Here is a 23961-nt window from a genome sequence, read left to right as displayed (position 1 = left end):
AAAGCTATGTTGCTTTATATATTATTATATATTATATATTATATTAATTATGTTTATAATATATAATTAATTATAATATAATATATAATTAATATATGATATAATTATATCTATTATAATATTATATATTATATATTATTATATATTATATATAATATGTGTGTTGCTAATACAGATTTATATTCATATACTGAAGTAGACAGCATGATCCATTCTAGTGCCTTGCACTCTGTAAGACCTGCTCTAACATATAAGAAGTTAAACTGTAAAATGGCTCTGCATTGAAAGCTGTGCCCTAAGAAGCACACAGCACTATCTTATTGCAGCTGGCTATGTCCATGTGGTAAGTTTCCAGCACAGATTTTTAGAGCATTATTTGACAGATACCACCTTGATTGCTCACTTGTCTGCAGCCCCTTTTAGTGAGATGTTATCCCATGAACTCAAGCAAACATTACTAATAGAGAACAGGCAGAGAAGCACCTACTCAGTGTTTACACTGCAAGTATGATTCACAGACACAGATTAAAGGGTCAACAGCAAGAACTGAAACACATCTTGAATGCCAGCCCCACGGACCTGTTTTACCCTGAACCTCTTGAAAACCTTCCCATTCCTCGCTTGGCACCCACTGTTTCCATTGTAGCTTTTGACCAGTCAGGCTATAAAAAGAGAACTTTAGGACCCCTCCAATCTCCCTCTTTATTTATTACGCTGAAGACTTGTAGGGAAACCTATTTGAAAGGAGCAATCAATACATCACAATTGGTGTGACATGAACTAACCAGCAGGAACTTCCGCTTGCTGTAACAGTCTGTGACTTGAAAATTGTGCAACACCTTCAGTAAACACTTCCTCATATAGGAACAAGAATCAAGCTGAACAACTTGCTCCCTCTCCTCTCATTCAGTGCATGAGAGAGGACTGCTCACAGCCTGGGAACCCGGCGTTCCCCTCCACTGCGACCATCGCTGGCCAAGCACAACTGCGATGACTCTCACACTGCTTCTTGCTGTTGTTTTGCTACATTTGCTCCAACAAGGTATGGATTCGATGGCTTTAAACCCTTTACCAGTGGTTGCTATGGATCTTTGCACAGCTTTTATGAATTTTTAATGATTAACATGTAGATACTATGGAAGAACAGTGAATTAAAGCCATGGAAAGAGTGGTCCTGCTGCAGGTTGGGATGTTTGCCTTTTTCTTTCTGTTCAAAGCCATTACATGAAATTCTTTAGTTAGAGAAGTATTTACCAGGGGAAAAACTGGCCATGGATTGCCTAAAGACCCACAACCGGTTAGTTTTGTGTGTCAGTTAGGAAATAACCTCCTCTGCGAGTGAGTGGACAACTGGCCCAATTGGGACAACTTATTACACTGACAGCACTTAGTATTTGTCTATACATTTGTATTGTATATGCATTCCAGAAGCAAAAGACTTCTATCTGAATTCGGTTAGTGACATTCCCTGAATTCAAACAGTTAGCACCCTTATCGGCTCTGTGGTACTTCAGGTTGTGTGCATGCACTTGCCTTACCCTTACCAGCCCGCGCTGTTGTTTCCACGTGCATTGTTTCTTTCCGCTCATGTCAACAGCGAGCGGAGTTTTGCAGAGCTTGGCACGCACAAGCACGCACGGGTTCCATAGCTAAAGGGAGCCCTGGCATTCCTGTATCTTTAGGATCTCATTAGTGGCACAGAACACCTGAAGATGGGCACAGGAGGGATGCTCCTGTGTTAGAGTTGGTTCCTTGACAAACCCAAACCTTCATGAGCTCTGAAATCCTCACTCGTGATTTTTCTTCCTGGTTGAGGCTCTTGGAAAAGGCCAAACTGATTTGTTCCTTGTGAGCACTTTTCCCACCCGCAGTACAAAGCCCAAGGAATTTCTCTCCTCCTTAAAGCTACTGACTCAAGACAATGCCTGAAGCCGGACAAAGACAATAAAGAGCTGATTCCAAAACTACTCCTAAGAAACACTTTGTCCTAGAACAAAACCCACCCATTTTCCTCGAAATGCTGTTTGTGCCACACTGCAGGAAAAGGCCAAGTTTAGTTCTGAGTCTCCATTCAAATCCAGCCTGAACTTAAACCACTTAGGCTACAGTTGGCAAAAGGAGTATATAGATAGTTGGCAAAGGGAGTACATAGATAAAATCAGAGCACAGAACTCTTCTGAGGGGCCTAAAATATTACTGGGATCACTACATAAGGATGTGCTTTAAGCTCATGGGAAGACTGAGTCTGCAAAGCAAAAGAGGTTTTTATATGTAAAAATAATTGCTTAAAATATAAAATACACCATTGTAAATCACAGTAACAAACTTGCACTTGGGGCTTGCTAACAGCATGTGCGTGCATAGTCACTGTGCTCTGAGTACTGTACATGTATAGTCACTGTACACTGAGTGCTGCACATGTATAGCCACTGTGTACTGAGTGCTGTACATGCATAGCCACTGTACACTGAGTACTGTACATGTATAGTCACTGTACACTGAGTGCTGCACATGTATAGCCACTGTGCACTGAGTGCTGTACATGCATAGCCACTGTACACTGAGTACTGTACATGTATAGTCACTGTGCACTGAGTGCTGTACATGTATAGCCACTGTACACTGAGTACTGTATGTGTATAGTCACTGTGCACTGAGTGCTGCACATGTATAGTCACTGTGCACTGAGTGCTGTACATGTATAGCCACTGTGCACTGAGTGCTGTACATGCATAGTCACTGTACACTGAGTACTGTACATGTATAGTCACTGTGCACTGAGTGCTGTACATGTATAGCCACTGTACACTGAGTACTGTATGTGTATAGTCACTGTACACTGAGTGCTGTACATGTATAGCCACTGTGTACTGAGTGCTGTACATGCATAGTCACTGTACACTGAGTACTGTACATGCATAGTCACTGTGCACTGAGTGCTGCACATGTATAGCCACTGTACACTGAGTGCTGCACATGTATAGTCACTGTGCACTGAGTGCTGCACATGTATAGCCACTGTGTACTGAGTGCTGTACATGCATAGTCACTGTACACTGAGTACTGTACATGCATAGTCACTGTGCACTGAGTGCTGCACATGTATAGCCACTGTACACTGAGTGCTGCACATGTATAGTCACTGTGCACTGAGTGCTGTACATGTATAGCCACTGTGCACTGAGTGCTGTACATGCATAGCCACTGTACACTGAGTGCTGTACATGTATAGTCACTGTACACTGAGTGCTGCACATGTATAGTCACTGTGCACTGAGTGCTGTACATGTATAGTCACTGTACACTGAGTGCTGCACATGTATAGTCACTGTGCACTGAGTGCTGCACATGTATAGTCACTGTGCACTGAGTGCTGTACATGTATAGTCACTGTGCACTGAGTGCTGTACATGTATAGCCACTGTGCACTGAGTGCTGTACATGCATAGTCACTGTGCACTGAGTGCTGTACATGTATAGCCACTGTGCAGAGTGCTGTACATGTATAGTCACTGTGCACTGAGTGCTGTACATGCATAGCCACTGTGCACTGAGTACTGTACATGCATAGCCACTGTGCACTGAGTGCTGTACATGCATAGTCACTGTGCACTGAGTGCTGTACATGTATAGCCACTGTGCACTGAGTGCTGTACGTGTATAGTCACTGTGCACTGAGTGCTGTACATGTATAGTCACTGTACACTGAGTGCTGTACATGTATAGTCACTGTGCACTGAGTGCTGTACATGTATAGTCACTGTGCACTGAGTGCTGTACATGTATAGTCACTGTACACTGAGTACTGTACATGTATAGTCACTGTACACTGAGTACTGTACATATATAGCCACTGTGCACTGTGCTCAGCTGATGCCAGACAACTTCTTGGGACTTAACTCCCATTATACTATCATGTCTACTATCATACTCCAGCACTCAGCTCTGTCAGAACGCAACCAACTTAATTCTGCAATTACTTTTGGAAAGGGCTTAGCAAATAAACCAGTTTGAAGACTTGATCTGTTCATTTCAGTGGAACAATTGGCACGAGGATGTGCTCTGTTGTTCCAGATACAGAAAATCACAGCAATTGGATGCCTCAGCCCTGTAAAAACCTGACCTTGAGGCAGACAATTAAAATGGGAGTTGCACTCTCCCTTTGTCCTTAGTGCTTTCTTTGGGGGTTTTATAACTACAGGGTCATGTGCTTAGTGTTGAGCGCTCAAGAATATGCTAGCTCAGATGAAATGACCTTTTGTAGGGCATTAAAGAGCTTAGGAGGCAGATAAAACCTGCTGCTGCCTTGTCAGAGACTCACGCATCCCTGTTTTCCCGAATGCTGTACACCAGCTATTACTGATGCTGGGGAAAGAAACCCAAGTGCATTGCATCAAGTATTTTCACGCACAGAAACAGCCGGGTATGTCAACATCTGAAACCCACACTGCAACAAACCTCATAAGGCCATGTAATGGGGGTGACTGCTCAGCAGAGCAGATGAGCACGTGCAGAGAACACATGAGAAACAAGTGGTGCAACAGATGAATGACCATAGAGGCCAAAAGGATCAGAGCTGATCATGGGACACAGTGTTTAAGAAGTTAATCCTGTGCTTGCCTAAATATACATTCCTTTCTCCTTAGGGAGCACGAGCAAGAAGCTACCTGAAGTTGAGCAATATGAAATAGTTTACCCACGGAAACTGCACGCAGTGCATAGAAGAGACGTAGAGAGAAACAAAGAGGTATTAGAAGAGACATCATTTTTCTTGCTGGGAGATGGGGAAGGTTTTCTGGAGTCACAGTGCCCTTGGTTTTCAAGGGTAAGAGAATTTGGGGCCTGACACTTGATCTTGCAAAAGGAAATGAAAGAGAAGAGCTGGAAGAGTGATCTCATGTTGGGTAAAGCTGGGTTTGTGCTCATGATTGTAGAAATGCATTTGCAAAGCTGAGTTTGTTCCTCTAATTAAAGAAAACGAAGCCCAGGGACCTCCTGCTTGTTCTAGGACTGCCAGAATACTTATTTTTGGTGGGAAGAGGAGGGAAAGGAGGCAGTTGTCAACTTGGTAACAGCCAGAACTCGCAGCAGCCCATATTCTAACACTTCAATCTGTTTACAGACCAAATACGATGACACAATGGAGTATGGAATCAAAGCCAGCGGAGAGGAAGTCATACTGCATCTACAAAAGAATAAGTAGGTTCAGTTCAATATTTCCCTTGAGCATTAGTCCTCACTGTCAATGGCTCTGTAGGGCACTGGGGACATAAAGAAACAGCACTTTGGCTCCTGTAAGACAGAGGTATTTTAGTAAAGGCAACTTTTCAACCCCAAAGTAAGAAGCAGGGGGAGAAAGCATCACGTCACTGCTTTGATAACATGAATAACTACGCATGCACATGATGGAATGACCTGTCCGTACTGCTAACTCTGCTCTCTCGTTTATCTCCTAAGTGGCTAAACCCACGGAAGGTTTAATGCTTTAATACTATTTCACGTTTTCCTTGTCTATGGGTTATAGTTATTTGTTCTGTGCTGGGAGAAGCTACAGAGGAGCACAAGATATCCATGCGATGGGGCTCTGCTGGCTCTGAACGCTCAGCAAAAATGGGAAATAGTAATAATAAATGTAAAACCCTTAATAGTTCAGCTTCCAGCACTGCCTGCATTAACACTAATGCTGCTGCTGCTGGACTTTGAGTAGCCAGATGTACACTGGCATTGACAGAATGCACGCCCATGTTTTCTGCTTGCTGGCTCCACCATAATACTTAACACAGGGTCAAACATATCTGCTCTAATAAGTACTTTTCAAATGGCTGTGTAAATACAACAGTACTATAATCAGTTCATGTTAAATAGAGACTATCATTAACTGTTTAGCCCTGGTTTAATCTAATCTAAATATTTGGGGGGGAGGAAGGTGAATTATATTGTACTAAATCCCACTGTAAAAAGCAACAGGACTGGGCAATTTGCAGTAGTTGCCCAAACAGAAGTGAATGGAGACTTGCTTAGCTGCTAGGTTTAGTAGGACTACAGACTTGGCTTAAAGTTAAGCACCTGCTTAGTGCTGTCCTGCACAGGAGCCTGAAAGCACAGAGCCTTGCAGGATCTGGCCTTCCACGGCAAATCACAAAGATAACAAGAAACCCAAAGCCCCTTTCCCAGCAGGAATAGAGTCATTTATTCTGTAGTCACGGTTCAATTTGATGGTTCAGCAACACGTGGGGGTACAAAGAGAGCTTTCTTTAGACAGAAAATCCTTCACTTGGATCCTCGCTGTTTGAAATCAGTAGGGGTGAACAGGGCAGACACCAGAGCAGCATCACTTCACACGTGGAGTGCTGGAAAAGCCCACACAAATCAGAGGCCAAAAAAGGATCAATACCGCCTATGTACTTATACATTTACTTTCAGATCTACAAGGAGATTAGTTCATAGCAATGAAATCAGGAGGCTTTAATTGCCTTCTTATTTTAGAACAGTCCCTTTGTTTGAGTAAGGATTACGAACAGGCAGAACTCCCCACCCAGCAGCTTTGCTTCCCTAGTTTTCCATCTAATACTACTAATAATACCCTGAGTAATCATTTGCATTCCCTCCATACTTTGTGTGCTATGTAATTGCCTCATTTCTAGATGACTACAATTCATTTTGAATAACAATGGCACTCGGCTCTTTGCAGGCACCTATTGGCTAGAGACTACACTGAAACAGTTTATTCTGATGACGGTCGACAAATAACCACAAGTCCTCAGACCAAGGTAATAAAGGTTTCCTTCCCTCATACTTGCAGCCTTGAGGAGGTCCAGGTGAGATTCATGGGTCCATAAAATAACAGCAGATATGAGACAGAGAGAAAAGATTTTAAAGCAAGGTTTAAGCACTGTAATTCAGGCTGCCTCTCAAGGGACAGGGAAGATGCAGCGCGTGACTGGCAGAGCTACACTGATTTATACCTGTTGCCAACCAGACATGCAGTTTGCCTTTCAAAAGTCAACCACCATTGACTGAATGGCTGATGAACACATTTGCTGAGCCAAATCTCTCTCTTTTGTCAGAAAAGGGAGTGGAGCCAGGGCCATTCCACTGCTTTCTACCTCCTGACTTTGCTTATTCGGCACAACTCCGTGACTTGCTTTTCCCCCTTAATCTCGGTGAGATCATAGATCCTGATTAAGACATCTCCTCACTGGTTCCTGTTGGCACCCACGCTCCCCACAGACGTGCTGCAGGTCACCCCAGGTGGCTTCTCTGAGCCATGACAAACGAGGCATTCAGATGCAGACACAAAGGAAGCCACTGTACTCGCTCCGTCTTTATTTACTGTGCGCTCACTGGTCTGATCTTCAACAAAGCTGTCACCTGAAGAGCTTTGTCCAATGATGTCCAACGTGTTTTAACACATGATTTGGAATACAAAGCCTAATGTTCTTTGTCACGGAGTGATCAGAGCAGAACAAGAGGATCCTGAGTGAAATAAATGTGCATAAAGAATGGTGGTTGGGTGGTTTTTGATGGGAAAAGATGCCATTTCCGATTGCTCCAATTACTTCCACCCCCAGAATGGATCCTGTGAAAAGCAAAGAGCACCTATTCTGCATGGACCATACATACAACATTCATACTCTGTTGTAGCTTGTACCTAGTGTGGTTTGTCATCTGTTAAACTGGGCTCTGTCTCATTGACTGGCCTAAATCCAATGATTTCAATATATCTTTTCTTTCTAAACAGGATCACTGTTATTATGAAGGTTACATTCAGAATGATGCTGATTCCATAGCGAGCATCAGTGCTTGCAACGGCCTAAGGTAAGATGGAGGTTTAATTCCCAGTGGCAGAATGTGCATTCTCTAGGAAGATAAATTTCCCAATATAAAAAGGATCAGGATGTATGGAAAAAAGGGGTGCCTATAAGGAAAACAGGGAGAAAAATTTGCCTCTCTCAACTTTCAGAGTTTCTATATTCGAAGCTGAAGAAACATCTATAACAATACATTTAGAGAACAAATTCCACATTAGATCAGGACGCACAGCACTCGATGCTCACAATTAACACTTGGGGTTGATGCTTGTGAGCTGTAGAAGCTCCACTGACACCTCAAGAGAAGGCTACACCATTTTCAGTGCCACAGCAGTTACAGGGTCAGGAAGCTCAGGCTTTAGCATGAAAAGCTCAGTCAGAAGAATCTGCTCCTTTCTAATCCCTGAAGACACAGCAGCGCAAGACAAAACGGGAAGAGGAAGGCTCTCGAGCCTGAGAGGCTGCAGCAGAGCGTTTCCCCCATGGTTAGTGGCACGTGGCCAAACCCCAGACTGCCCCTGACCAATTCTTGCGTATCTTGTGGCTCTTACGTGTGAACACAGAGCACTTATTTTGACATCTGCTGCTCAAAATGATTCAGAACTCTTAATTCCCTTCAACATTTCAGCTTTTCATCTTGGTTAAAGACTGAAATACACAGTTGAATTCCCCAGTGAAGTGAAATCCACTTTTCGGTCACATCTGTTAGGCACAAAAGCCCCAAATATAATGGAATTGCCAAAGCAGTTTATTTTTGGCTGATAGTCTCCTACTCGGACATTCACTGACCACCCAAATCTTCCCAATTGACTCAGCAGCTTTGATTTCTGCTTTTAAACTGCTGTATACTCTGCCTGCACACTGCCAAACCATTCCAGTGTGTCAGTGTGGGCAGGGGTGCCTGTGCCTGGGATAATGCTGCTAGAGGAAACGCTGCTGTCTTGATTCAGCCCTGTGGATTCAAAAGGTGACACTTTAACTCCTTTTCTTAGTGGCTATTTTGAGACCCGTGGTCAGAAGTACCTCATTGAACCCTTGGGAGCCTCAGACAGCGATGAACACGCAGTCTACAAGTATGAGAAACTCAAACAGAAGTCCATCAAAACCTGTGGTCTAGTCAATAATACCTGGGAAGAAGATTCAAACGACCCCACTGATGACATCTTCAAATCCAGCAACAGCCCAGAAGTAAGTCCTTAGTCAAGCAACAGTCCTGTAAGTACAGGCCTATCTTTTCAGCCTATCTGTCATAATCTCAATCATTTTGATACCCAGCCTACCTTTCATCATTGCCAAACAAGGCAGTCCCATTCTAAATAGCTCGGCTAAAGAAATACCCTCATAACGAGACGATCTGTAAGGTCTCTTCCAATCCAGACCATTCTATGAGTCAAGGTTTGAAATGGCAAAGGTTGAGACTGCAGCAGGTCTCAGAAGCCATTGAAATGTCTTTTTCCCTTAGATGAAAGCATACCTGAAAGCAAAAAAGTACCTGGAAGTCTACATAGTCGCAGACAACAGTTTGGTGAGTACTGAAACAAGTTGTCCTCTTCTGCATCCTCCTCATAGACACACATTTGAAAAGGGCCTGACCTTAAAACACGTTGTCTGATAGAACACTGCATTGGAAAGATAACAGCAAGTAGAGCAGGCATGGGGGGGTCTGCAAGGCAGCCTTCAGTGGGCTGTTCTGATTCATCATGGTTTACCTCTCCTTTCCCTAACACACTCTGTTCACTTTTCCAGTATGAGAAGTATGAGAAAAACGTGAAAACTGTAAGGCAAAGGATCTTTGCGATGGTCAATTACATCAACACGGTAAGAGCAAAACGCGACTCAGCTCCAAGTGATTCAAGAGTCCCTTTGCTTTCGCCTCACGACTTGCCATTATTACGGGCAAGAAAGGAAACGGAACTGAAAACTACTGTTTCGGAAACAAATTTAACACACATTCACATTATCCTGCCCTTTGCCTTCCCATGTGAGATTGCGATAAAGATTTATACCGTATTTTCTTTACCCTTGTGTAAAATGATTGGAATCCGTCAAGAATTAAGTGATTCTCGATTTCTTCCAAAATATTGCTGGAATTCCCAAGTATTTTAAAGCCATTTTGGGAGCTGGAGTAAATGCGGAGGGAAAATTTTCATGTTTTCTGTTTGTTGAGGTTTTTTGCAACTTTAAAGCATGGAAAAGCTGAAGTCAGGCCTGGAGTGGACTCTATTTCTACTGACAAATGGAACCAACTACCAGGGTCAGTGTTGGTTTCAGAAGTCTTTGTAACATCCTTCATCCTTCGCTGTTCCTCTGCTGCAGGTTTATAAGGCCATTAACATCTACGTGGCTTTAATTGGCCTGGAAATCTGGACAGACGCTGACAAATGCCTCCTGAGCCATGCTGCAGGCTTCACCCTGGACAGTTTCTCCAAGTGGAGGCTCTCAGATTTGTTGAAGAGGAAAAGGAACGACAACGCTCAGCTGATCACGTGCGTTTCATTCCGCTTCCCATCCGCATTCCCAAACCAGGTTGTGCTAATTCTAAGGCAAAAGAAAGAAATGCAAGCTCTCTTTTCTTACCTTGATTTACCTCCTGGAGCACAATCACCAGCTAGGACACAGAATCTCCCCTTTCTATGTGAATCCCTTGTGCTCCATCTCAGTCTCTTCTTTTCCCTGCTCCGGCACAGCCGAGTGCCCTGAAGACTGCAGCGTGGTCTAACACCTCCACAGCTATGACATGGAGTTTAGCAGCTGGGAAATGCACATGGCCAAACTAAACCAGCACTCACTTGGCTCTCCTGGCTCACGTTCAGTGGCCCTGATTCATCCGAGCACTTTGCTGCATTTAGAGCACTTCATCAAGCTCTTTACACTCAGATGCTTTAAGTCCGGTAACTGCAACCTACTTTAAGTTAAGAATTAAAACGAAGAGTATTCGATCCTGTTCGATTTGCAGTGATTTTAAACACATCCTCAACTGTTGTGTTAAATCAGGATGCAAACCAGAGCTGGAAATGAGAATACGCTTAAAGCCTTCAGCCTGGTTTTAATAAAGCCAACTTGACTTCAGATGTGCTCCCTGGTCACAGCGTTGCATTTCACTTTCTTCTTCCTTACAGGGGCTATGACTTTGAGGGGACGACGATTGGATTGGCCTTTCTAAAATCCATCTGCAGTGATATATATTCTGCAGGTATTATTCAGGTCTGATTTCTTTTTGTTTATATTATTCCTACAGGTTTTCCTGCTCACGCAGCAAAGAATGCTCATGAACAGTGGGGGGTGCAACACTTCCAGTCTGCGCCATTGTTTGAGTAGACTGTAGAAATTCGCAGTCAGATTTGAGTTGAAATTAGGTGGATTTTGGATAAAATTGGTTATCCAAAGGAGGATAAAGGAAGCACACACAAAGCACAGTGTGTGTGTCACCTAAAAGCCAACATCAATCTCAGACACTTGGAGTACGAGGCTCCATTAGAGTTAGAAGGGAGAAATAAGCGGGTTTATGCCTCTACCTTAAGGTTCCCTGTTTCAAATGGGAAACCAGTTCTGTCATACTTAATACCATCAGTTTAGCCCCTTAATTTCAGCTGACTGAACTGCTGTGTGTGAACTTCAGCCTAAACAGGAACACAGATCCCAAACTTTACCAACAGCACCGGGAACTCAACTGCACCCAGCTTCAGAGGCTGGGCCTGTCGCTAAGAGGAATTACCCACAAGAAATTCCAGCTTTCGCTCACCATTAGGAAATCCTAGGATGAACATACAACCAGAACACTTCTCAGGGTGCAGGGATGCGTTTGAGAGCAGCATGATTTGCAGTGCTACTCTGGAAAAGTACGGCCAGGATAATGTTGTGTGCTTTATGCATTTATGCTTTATCACCTGGGTTTATACATCTGGGCTTCACTCAGAAGAGGAGGACTTTTCCTTTCCTCCCTCCAAGTGACACAAAACACCAAGCTAAGAGCAAAGATGGAGCACAGCATCTGCCTTTCCTTACCTTGCATGCACAGCACTGTACACAATAGTTACCTTGGTGTAATGAGTAATAATTATATCGCACCCACGGAATTACCCAGAGCACAGAGGCATCCATCCAGAAAGATGAAGGGTTTCAGATGTCCACTTCCCCTTAACACTGTCACTTGGCAGCTTAACTTCCTCCTGTTAATTTAAACACTAATTATACCAATTTACTCATGTTCATTAGTGGTATCATCTCCTTGTTATTACAACATAGTAGAGCATAAAGCGTGGAGTAGAGACACTCATCAATCCTCACCAACACCACATCAATACTTACGTAGCAGTGAGTAGAGCTGCACTTGAATTGCCCTCTTTCTTAGCCAGATGGTTGCTCAGATGCTCCTACTTGTTCTACAATGCCCACAATAATGCTTTGCTCTTATCTCTCCAGGACCACAATAGAAATGAAATCGCAGTTGCAGCTACCATGGCACACGAGATGGGACACAACCTTGGCATGAGCCACGACACCAAAGCCTGCACGTGCAGCGCGGAAGTTTGCATCATGACAGACACTGTCAGGTAGGAGGTAGGATGGGCAGGTGAGGATGCTAACACACGGGGCGGTTCATGGTGGGCTTTGGACAAGCTGCCAGTTTCCAAATGGACTGGTAATTATCGATTATTAATGGATTCTTCCATTCAAATTATACAGAGAGAAAAATGAAGACATTCCAGGCCCTTGTAAGATATTCCCATGCAGATACAGCCCCTCCAAACAAACCCCAACCCAACCCAAACCCAACTTTAGTCCCTTCTGGGTAACATTAGCTTTGCACAGGAGGTGGAGGCCTTCACATCAAACCGTACACCCTTCCTCCCTTACAATGAGGACGGCACATACCGGCTGCGGGATCTCAGGACAGAGCTTCCCCAGGATTAACCTACAGCATGTTTTCATTCTCTACACTGATGACTCCTATGAAAACCACATCAGGTGTTTGTACCTGCAATAAACACTCATTAGGGAGGAATTCAGCTCAATTTTCACCTCTGGTTGAACATCCTGAGCTGCTGCTGGATGTCCTAGTGGAAAACTCCTAATGCCTGAAGCATCCACGCACAGTCTGTATAGACCAGCCTTAAATCTTTACATTTATAACATGCAGTCTTTACATGTAGTACATGAAGTATTTCTCATCTGCTTGTTTCCACTTTTCTCTCCCCATAGGAGGTAGCCACTGTACTTATCAATATATATATATATAAATGGTGGCACTCAATGTTGAATTTCTCTTGCAAAGAGTATTGCTTCTCCTTGCCTGCCCCCACCCTAACATAAACCCTTCTGCCTTCTCCATGCAGTTCCATCATCCCCCAGAAATTCAGCTCTTGCAGCCTCCAGAGTTTTGAGAAATACATGCTGAGTGACATGCCCAAATGCTTAACTGACATCCCGGATAAAACCAGCATCATAGCACCTCCATCCTGTGGGAATGGCTTTGTGGAGAAAGGAGAGGAATGCGACTGTGGCACTCCTGAGGTATCTGCACAAACGGGAACAAAACAATGCTTGGAAGGGGCAAAGAGCTTTATTCAGGCTGTTTGGGAGCTGGTTTCTGGTAGTTTCTCAAGCAGCCAGCTCAAAGCTAGCTGCAATGTTGTGGTAGGGACTGTGAGCATCAAATTGAAGTGCAGTCGCCCCCATACAGTGCGTGCCGAGCAGTGGGAAAGATGACAGCATGGTTTGCTGTGCTGCGTTGTGTAAATGGCCTCAAGTTCCACCATGGGAGGTTTAGCCTGGATATTAAGGAAAGCTTCTTCACCAAAAGGGTTGTCAGGCACCGGAACAGGCTGCCCAGGGCAGTGATGGAGTCACCATCCCTAAGACCTGCTTGGCAGTGCTGGTGAACGGTTGGACGCAAGGATCTTAAAGGTCTTTTCCAACCTACACAATTCTATAACAGAGGAACTGAGAGTGAGGAAAAGCCACACATACGAAACTGTCTGGGCAGAAATAAGCAAGTTCCCTGCACAACTTCCATCCGCACTTGCACAACCCAGCACACTTGGTATCCTTTATGTGCTCGCCCACAGCGACTGGCCTGGCTTCCAGTGAACATGGTTCCCAGGAAAGCCAAGTGCAAGTCCAATGGATCCCTCCCTCCCTCAGTAACCAAGTACAGGGTGGGCCGTTGGGAATGCAGGGCAGAGAGGACCCAACCCTGAAGCGCAGAGCTCTGACTGCTGATTCTGTCACAGGAGTGCACAAACGAGTGCTGCGACCCCGAGTCATGCAAACTGACCGCAGGTTCCACGTGTGCACATGGAGAGTGCTGTGAAAACTGCCAGGTAAGGCTCCTTCCCACCTCCAGCTTCCCACGTTTTCAAGGGTACAGTGGTTTTCCCCCATGAGAAAGCAGCAATGCACCTCTCAAAAGAGCCAATCCCCTTTAATTGTGATTACTGACCCAGCCCTGTAATCAAAGAGCACTTTGTCCATCCCAAAGCACACCACAGCCACCAATTCACTCCATCTTCCAACATCCTGGAGAAGTGAGCGGTTGGGTTACCCATTTTCTCCTGGAAAGAAAAGCTGGGGCACAACCAGGCAAAAACCTTGCCCTTAAATTAGACACAGATCTGGCTCCTCGTGCATCTTGCACAGCGAGGCTGAGATTTATCTCCCCTACTTTAACCTCTGGTTCAGTGTGCGCTGTAAACAGCATGGAGGAGCATGTGTCCATGTGTGGCATTGCCTCCCCCTCACTGCAGTACAAGCAATCAGGAGCTATCTGCAGAGCAGTTAAGCATGACTGTGACCTGGCTGAGATGTGCACTGGCTTCTCTGAACACTGCCCGGCGGATCGATTCCGTGTGAACGGACATCCCTGCAACTACGGCGAGGGCTACTGCTACATGGGACACTGTCCCACCAGGGAAAACCAGTGCAAAGCTGCTTTTGGAGCACGTGAGTACAGCCTGGGACTGGGAAAATCAGTTTTAACGGTTAAAATCAGTTAAAACGGAGAGATAAAGGGAAAGGCTTTGTCTGCAGGCAAATCAAAGGCGTTTTGCAAAGCAGGAACAGCGCATCTTTATGCTTTATATAGAGCATATATGCTACTTATGCTTTACGTAGTGTATATGATTTCCAGTTTGTAGCATCTACTCAGTTGTTAATTTAAACGTAATCCTAAGTGGTTATAATCACTGAGCAGAAGTGCAGAGCATGCAATGCCAACCATTTCTAGAGAAATGGGAAGTGGGAAGCGTATTCCTCTTTCACACACTGCTTTTAAGGGAACTTTGGAATGGAGCTGGCCCTTTGCTTGTTAGGAAGAGGAAATGTCTGTATTTTAAATTAAAGTCTGAATTTGGCATGCCTTGATGTTTCTGAAGGTGTGTGGTGGCTTACCCCCTTCCCAGTCCTAAACCATCTCCAGTCCTGGCTACGTCCCTTCTCTTAGGAGAGGTCTGTTGGTCCATAGGGAGAACACATGGGACAGGTTCTGCTTGGTGCACACAGCAACACTGCAGAATTAATGCATGAAGGGCCAGAGGGTCATTAGGCCCATGGGTAACTTCACTGGGAAAGGCTATTTCCTACCCAGGTAAAGGACACTGACTGTTGCGAGGTCTCACAGGCAGAGAACCTAAACTAACCCCACTGAACTTTCCTCTATCACAGAGGCCACCGAAGGCGCAGCCTCCTGTTACCGGATGAACGAGAAAGGGGTATACTATGGATACTGCAGGAAAGAAAAAGGTAGTCACGTCCCGTGTGAAAAAAAGTAAGCACTGTGTTACGGAATCTGCTGGGATCCGGGAAGAGACCGCTCCTATTCCGGTTAAGAGATGGAAGCAAAGAATGCGCTGTTCTAGACAGCACCAATGTCCATGTGTCCCTTCTGGGTCAGTTTGAATGATGTGGTAAAGCCACTTCTATGAAAACTGGTTTCCAAACCATGAGATCAGTCTGAGAAAGACCTAGAGCTCTTATGTATGTGTATCCTATATGGATGTATCATGTGTACATATAGATAGAGATGTGCGAGCCTGCGTGCGTGTGCATGCATGTGCAGTTCAGTCCAGGGAAGGGATTTCTGGACCTCAGGTGAACCTCCGAAGCTGAGGACAGTTAAATACTCACCTCTGCAACCCATTTTGGGCTCCCTCATAAGCTCCAGAGGAATTAGGAAGCTGCCACCTTCTGCTCACAAACCAACCCGGGAACACCAGGAACCAAAACCCCTTTCTTAGGAGTTCCTGCCCACAGCAAATTCAGGCTGGGGGAGAGAGCAGCTCCAACAGTTCCGCTGTGCCGTGCCCTTGTTCCATAGCAGCTCTTGTTCTCCTTCCAGAGATATAATGTGTGGGAAGCTGTTCTGTGCTGGGGGGAACGAGATGCCCCGGGATGGGAGCCTGGTGACTTTTGAGTCCTGCAAAGCAAGTTTCCCTCGAAATGGAGAAGCGGACCCAGGGATGATTCTCAATGGAACGAAGTGTGGGAACGGGATGGTCAGTAGAAAACAGCTTTTCTCTTTCAATCCTGCTCACATCCTCAGCCCTCTCACCACACAAGAGACATCCTAACCTGGGAAGACTGAAGCGGACACTAAACTTCTGCTGATCCGATTTGCCAGATCTTCTGCCTTCCATCTGTCACAAACGGGCAGCAGAGCAAACAGACTCTTCCCCATTTCCTTACGCTTGGCTGCTGTCTTGTTTTCTTACTGACAAAAATACACATGGCAATAGGAACAAACCTTTTTATGAAGGTTAAAAGATCCTACTTGTATTGTATTTTTCACTCTTTCCATAATGGATGTGCTAGGCATCACCAGGTGCTATTCCCAATTCCTTTGCTATGTATTTCTACTGGGAGGGGAGGGCAGGGTGAAGGGCTGAAGAGGAGTGGAAAGCAGCGATATCTGGACATCTTTGTCACCCCCCTTTGCTATAAAATACCCAAAGGTCAAGTGAAAAATCACATCCACATCTCAAACTTCTAATGCAGGTTGAAGTGATCTGCAGACCTGCTTCTATGCCTCCTTTTACTCTCCATCACTCTACGCAATGAAGTGCAAGCTCTGCCTGTTCTGAAAGCTGTAAATCACTTCGTTACCATGTGCTCTGTGCATTTCAGGTGTGCAGCAATGGAGAATGTGTCTACATTGAAGATGTCTTCAGATCAACCAACTGCTCTGCCAAGTGTACTGGACACGCTGTAAGATACCAGTGTTTGTTGCTATTGACTTAGAATACCCAGGAAAATCACGCATATCAGCTACAGAACTTACTGATGACAGTATTTAGATCACTGGGATCGGGATTTGCAAAAGTTGCGGAGTCAGAAGCTTTCTGTATCTTTATGAAAGCAAATCTAACCTGATAGATCATCAATGCTTTTGCTAAGGAGATAACAAGAGATGGACACAGATTCTGTGCCTGGCCCTGCCTCTGAGCCACAGAATCACAGCTATTCTCTTTCAGGTCATCTTCTGGTTTAGGAAGAAAACTGCGCTCATCCCATTTGAACACATAGAGACCTACAGGTGTAACTGCTGCTTTGTGCCTTGTACTGCAGCTTTTACTGCAGAAACACCTGCAAAAGGCACATGGCAGCAGACAACCAGGCCTGCCCTTTACTGCACAAACCCGCTATTCTCTATGCTAAATCTTAGTGCAAGTAAAATGAGTTTCTAGACCTAGCTTCAATAACCCTATCAGGAGCCACTGACAGCTTCACTCATATTCCCATCCTGATTTGTGCCTCCCCAGGTGTGTGACCATGAGCTGCAATGCCAGTGCGAGGAAGGATGGGCACCACCAACCTGCGACAGCTCCTCAGCAGTTACCAGTAAGTAGGACCCAGACCTGGCGACAAACGTTACTTTGCCAACCAATGTGATAGGGAAACCCTTAGCAATAGGAGATCTTGTGCAGCAACTTGTGTTTTCTCTCCCTGGCAGGCTTTGCTATAGTCGCTGGTGTGCTGGTTGTCCTCGCTGCCACGGCAACAGCAGCCGTGGTCCTTATCCGCTTCCGAGTGTTCAAGAAGAGGTAAAATGCTTACCCCCATTGAGTCAAAAATACCCCCAATCAACCAAAACCTAAAGCCAAGCAACTCCAGGACAGGTTTTAAGCAAAGGTTTTCAAAAGGGGTAGAGGGAATTGGGCGCTGGAAAGCCAAGGAAGTTGGTCCATGACAGAAATCCCACAGTTGGGAGAGGATGGAAGCCTTGAGACTGTAGCTCTCAAGATTAACCCTAAATAATCAAGGGAAAAAAAGGATGTGGCTCCATAACACACCATTGGGAATAAGGCAGGCATTCAACTTCAGGAAGCTCTTTTCGCTTCGATCAGGTTAAGACTCACAGTTGTATGGAATCTTTGTGCAGCTGCCAGACCAGAAGAGGACCTGGAGCCACAAACCAAGTCTTTGTGGATCAAGAACAAAGACACAGAGAACACCCTGTCCTGGCAGTACCTGCCCAGAAGGTAAGAGCTGGGTCAGCTCTGGTCTCCCATGGGGCACAATGGAGGGGTTGGAACATCAGAAGTCATCAATCAAAGTGTGCTACACTTCAAGCAGGGTTTCAAACCGCTTGCCTGGGGCTGAGAGGACAGTGCTGTGAATCCCAGCATGGGGAAAGCACACGGCCCTAAGTCCCAGAGTAATCTGTGTGCAGTAAAGCAGCACGCGAAGATGACGAACCAGATAAAGGCTCCATCAGATGTAACTGCTCCCTCTTTTCAGATGAACGACAAGAAACTTCTCCTTCCTGTACCTCCGCTGCAGGAGAACAAACCACAGCTCCACAGTGTAAGTACTTCCCAACAACGCCTTTGCTTCCACACTGTGCTTGGGGAAGGCAGCACCCACCAGTTCATGCCATGGTGGAGAACCCCAACCCCAAGGGCTAAAGAAATCCCTGCACTCCCAATAAGGCCCTGCGTGCTTTCCCAGGGCCAGAGAGCAAAAAGTATCCCTGCTTCCGAAAAGAATGCATCCTTTTATCCCTATTAGTGCTCTTTTTATACAGAACGCAAGCCTGCGTGTTGCCACGGGAACATGCAGATGCATACATTCACAGTATGTATATAGGGTCAATATATCCTGTGTTCTCTGCCCTCACAGCCTGCCATAAGGCCAAGAGGTCCCCCACCTCCTGTTCCTTCTACCAAACCAGCCCCTGCTCACACAGCAGAGATGTTTGTAAGTATAACCCCATAACTTTTGACACCTTCCATCTGAGCTGCAAAGGACTATCAGGTGTCAATTAGGATTTCCAGTTTCCGACTCAGATTAAACCCCCCATAGCTCACAGACATTCAAACCGCACCTCCTTTAGGGTAGGAGTCACCTTTTGTGCCTCGTAATCCTAAACTGCACAAGAGACCCTTAATCTGTGCCAAGGGGTGCTGTAACCCAGCACAAGAACATCCCACAGGCAACAATGCACGCAGTCCAAACCAACAGGGGTTTCAGGTGGAAACACAATGCAAATGAGGAGCATCTTTGCTACTGCAGATGTCTGCAATGGCCCCTGTGTTGGGGTAGTTCTCTAAAGATGCCACCTGTGAGGGGATTTCCATCAAAGTACATATATATATATTGAATTCTTACAAATATTTGCCATTAATAAACCCAAAGCATCCTATTTAAATGAAAATGCCTCCCTCAAATACATTTAAAACTTAAACAGAGGAAGTTTAGATTGGATCTAAGGAAGAAATTCTTTACTGAGAGGGTGCTGAGGCACTGGAATGGGTTGCCCAGGGAGGTTGTGAATGCTTCATCCTTGGCGGTGTTCAAGGCCAGGTTGGATGAGGCCTTGGGTGCCATGGTTTAGTGTGGGGTATCCCTGCCCATGGCAGGGGGTTGGAACCAGATGATATTAAGGTCCTTTCCAACCCTAACTGTTCTATGGATCTATCCTAAATATCTACCATCTCGTCATCTGAGCCCTTGCCCGTCTGGCACAAGGGTACAGAAACCATCTTCATACCAGAAACGTAACTGCATGCTACTGCCTGCCTAAAGAATGATGGACCAGGACTAAACACCACCTATCAGCTGCATTATGAAAAGACATTTAAATCCCCCTGACTTTGGAGATGCTTTCCCCAACACACACCTTGACCACAAAACCAGCTTTGACTTCCCCAGCAGAGCATGGATACTTGATGTAGATGAATCTAAACACTGAGAGTAGCTCCGTGGTCTTCTGAAACAGGAGCTCTATGCCCATTGTGCATTACGGGTGCCATGTTGCCTGTGGACAGATTAATCTAATCCACCCATAGCTTTTCCACTAGGAAAATGCTGTAGGAAGTACCTGAGAACAGTAGGAGTGGCTGAAGTCTGGGGAGGTTCTGCAGCTGCTCAGGCAGGGAAGCCTAATGCCCTTCAACCTTCATTTCTGTTCAGGCACCAGAGAGAAAGCCAGCTCATCCTCCAGTCCCCAAAGGCAAACCTCCACCTCCACCAAAGGTAACCTGAGCTTAAATGTGAGCAGCAGCTCTTCCGAGATGTGATTCACTGAAAGAGCACCAAGCACGCTGTCATTTCACTCTTCCCTTGTTCATGTAGGCTTTAAAACCTCCAATGAACCCCAGAGTATGAAGCTTCTGAAGCTGGGCTGATCGCGATACCTGAAAGTCTCAGGGACAAGTTGTTTGCCCCTTGATTCCCCCACTTCTGGCAAAGACAACCAAGAATGCCTTCCTGTGCCCTTTAACACACGAACAACCGACTGACAGCTTGGAAAGAACAGGCTTGGGCAGCAAAGAGCAAGGAACTCTTTGGTGATGACACCAAGCTACTGTCCAAAAGCAAACAGAAGCAGAATCACTGCTTGCACTGAGGTGCAGACTGGGAGTAAGCTGCGAAAGCTGCTTAGCACATCCTAACTCCTCAGCCACCGCTGCGAGAGGTGGCTGCACTGGGATGCTCTGCCCCTACACAGCTTTCCTGGGGACAGACCTGAGAAGATCAGGGAAGTTTAGATCCAGGCATGTAAACTCATTGTTCCCCTCTCCAATGTCAGACCAGGCCTTGTCCTTCAAGTGCAAGTTCTGGGAAAAGGAAAATCCTTCTTGCTCTCATCAGAGAACAGTTTGTGCCCTCAAACCTGAACCTGCCTTGGAATAATGAGATTACGCACTGGAAACGCACTGATTCTGGAAAGATCCTTTGGGACCGAATTCTCTTATTAATCCCTTCGGTTACCTGCGACACCAGATTCCTCTGTTGAGCAGGTAGAGCCGGAGACACGCTCCAAAGCAAACCACTTGCTGCTTGCAAGTGCTCCCAGCGTTCTGGCTGTGCCAGTTGAAGGAGAGCTCCAGCTGCCACCACGGCACTTGGACAGGAGGGTTTAGAAAGGCAGAGCCAACCAACTCCATCATTGAGTTCATTTGCCCCACGGCTCCAGAAATATCCGAGTATTTCTCCCTTCCAGGATACACACCCCTTGGTGTTCTCATCTAACTGCTCTTGCTCCAGCTTGTGTTATTGTACAGTTGCTAATGAGAAGCAGGCTGGGCACGGGGGGTTGTTATTATGGGACAGCATCACAGCACGAGGCTTTGCGTGATGGTTTATGACTGAGGGGTTCTGCATTCGTTCACGCCTGTTGGCATCAGCACTGTTGACACTATTGGTCTGCTGGCATAGATGTGCATGATGCTGTTGGCATCGATGCTAATGATACTGTGAGGGTGCTGGCACTGATGCTATTGTTACCCTTGGCACTGATGATATTCATCAGTGGCTGGCATCAAGAGTTTCGAGTTTAAGCACACAAAAGTGTTTTTCAAGGAATAAAAGTTTTACCAGAAAAAGAAAAGAAAAAGAAATAAAAGAGAGAAACCAAACTGCCCTGGACCAAAAGCACTCCAGATTTTATAGACAGTCCAGTTTGAACCAGATTTGGGTTTGGATCAGGATCAAACTCTGAACACGGATCCAAATCAATTACAGGGTGGCTCAGGAAGGCAGTTTCCAGCCCTTGGGCACAGGGGCTTTGCTGGAGAAGATCACTTTGACTTCCAAAGCAGAGCTGGGGCCCTGGGCCAGCACTGCACACACCAACCCCAGCCTGTGCCTGGTCCTCAACCAGGGTCTACCAGGACCTAAAAGAGCCCAGCCCATGGAGGACCTGACACCTTCTACAGGTTCACAACCCAGCTCTCACCTGCTCAAACCCTGATCCACATCATCCTGTTCGGATGCTGAACACACAACTGTACAGTCACGCTTCCAATGCAGAGCCTTGCTCTGTACAGTGACCCCGCTGCAGATCCATCATCTCCGATACCAAAATGCATATTAAACCCCCCCATTTCTTCTTCTGGGCTTGTCAATCAAGCACTTTATGTGCTGCAGAACACTGATGTGACGAAATTACAGCTTGAGGAGCGAGGTGGGTCTTTGTGGTTTAGGATAGATTGTATTGGAAGAGTAGAGCTTTCTTCCCTATTAGAGAAATGCTTCTTTATTTGAGTCAGAAATGGATTTTCGCTATCTGTATGGTGTAAAGATTCAGAACCTGGTTTTTATGGACTGTAATTAATGCATTTACAAAGATTTCTGTATTAAAAGTGTTGTACCCCCACTGGAGGTAAGTGGCTTCGTTTTTCAAAGATCATCCTTTTGCACACGAAGAAGCACATGAGAACAGTGCAAAGTGAGATCATTTAGAACATTGCCAAATCCCTATGACTCCAAATTCGGGCCAAAAGGTTTATTCACAGGTATTGACAACCCCTGCCACGTTAGCCAGGAAACTGAATTACATTTATAAGGGTTATAGAACCATAGAATGGTTTGGGCTGGAAAGAACCACCCATCCAATGTGAGCAGTGACCTGCGGTACCAACCTAGGAGAAATACATTGGAACATGCACCTACAGTTTATGATTTACAGCTTCTCTTGGCTCCAGCATCCCTAGGGCAGGCGACAGCATGTTGTGGAGCAGGTTCTGTGGCAGCCAGGCCACAGAAGGGATTACATTCTATTGTTCCCTTATGCAAACGTGACATCTACTGTTAAAACTCCTCTACTGCAAGGGAAAAGTGAACCCAGGAACACTCAAAACATGCTGAGCGCTCCAATTGCCAGGAGCCTGCAGTACACAGCCCAGGAGGGTGAGTACATCACCAGATGCATCTCCCTCTGTGGTCTCACACAATGGCAATCGTTTGATCTGGGTCCAGCTCTTCCCTTATTCCTGGTTCAGGTTTCCTTGCTCAGCAGGATTTGCCAGACACATGGTACAGCCGAGCAGCGAACCCACCTCTCAGCATCACATAGTAAGAATCAGAAGGGACCACATTCAGATCTACTACACAGGAGCTATGTGCTGGGCCCTTCTCTAGCTCTCAACCCAAAAGCAAAACAGTTTGCCACTGCTTGTAGGGCGCTTGTTTTAGTACGAGTGAGCACTGCCCCATCTCCCCTTACTCATGGGAACACAAAAATGCCTTTTCTTCCTGATTCTTTCCAATCTCTGAATTTACCACCCTCTCTCATCCCTCTTTTCCCTCCCTCCATCTCCAAGGGTTGGTGCTACCAAGAAGGACCAAACCTTTTGCCCTTTGCATCCCAAACCAGTCTTCGCTGTTAACAGTTTTGGGGAGGTTCTTGGAAATAAGGTACCACCAGTACACACCAGTTTCCCCAGTCGGTCCCCATCAGGCGCTCTGAATCGTTCACTTCGCTGTGCAAATTCAACACTGGCCATTAGAGGGCAATGGGGCACAGGGAAGAAATTCCTCTGGCTTGCTATGGGCTGCCTGCTATCACCTCGAACGAATCAATTCTGCATTTACTGCATCCTCTGACCTTGGGCTATAGATTCAGGAGACATTAACAAGGATGCCATCCGCCAGGAAGAGCGGGGAGATGAGAGCACATTCAGCTTCTCAGACACAAAGGCACCAGACAACTAATCAAGAGGCTAAACCCAACCCTTCAAACGTGACACCACAGACAGGGCATGCTTGAAGCTCTGCAGCAAGAAGCTGCCCTCATTGATCCAGGTTTTAATGACCAGGAATCAAACTCTTGTCCTACCAGCCCTTAGCAAAAGGAGTATTTATCACTTGGAACTTGGAATTAAGAGTTTTCTTCCCCCTTTGATTCCTTATGCCTGGCCCTAGATGATCC

At 45.7% G+C, this 23961-nt stretch overlaps 1 protein-coding gene across 1 annotated transcript; it reads left to right on the top strand.

Moving 5' to 3' along the window:
• Positions 1-927: 927 nt before the first annotated feature.
• ADAM28 (ADAM metallopeptidase domain 28) lies at positions 928-20414 on the top strand (the record flags this gene model as incomplete). Its single annotated transcript, XM_080634724.1, has 24 exons — positions 928-1042; positions 4647-4747; positions 5123-5199; positions 6692-6770; positions 7742-7818; positions 8804-8999; positions 9274-9336; positions 9558-9629; positions 10128-10297; positions 10931-11015; positions 12234-12364; positions 13148-13325; positions 14045-14134; positions 14558-14753; positions 15474-15576; positions 16147-16303; positions 16932-17012; positions 17567-17645; positions 17758-17848; positions 18187-18286; positions 18546-18611; positions 18927-19004; positions 20220-20282; positions 20382-20414. Exons 1-24 carry the CDS (start codon positions 991-993, stop codon positions 20412-20414), a joined length of 2418 nt encoding a protein of 805 aa, XP_080490850.1. The 5' UTR covers positions 928-990.
• Between the last annotated feature and the right edge of the window lie 3547 nt (positions 20415-23961).

Source organism: Psittacula echo, assembly GCF_963264785.1.
Source record: "Psittacula echo genome assembly, chromosome: 25".
NCBI classification, from domain to species: domain Eukaryota; kingdom Metazoa; phylum Chordata; class Aves; order Psittaciformes; family Psittacidae; genus Psittacula; species Psittacula echo.
This window is presented reverse-complemented; position numbering and strand designations above follow the sequence as displayed.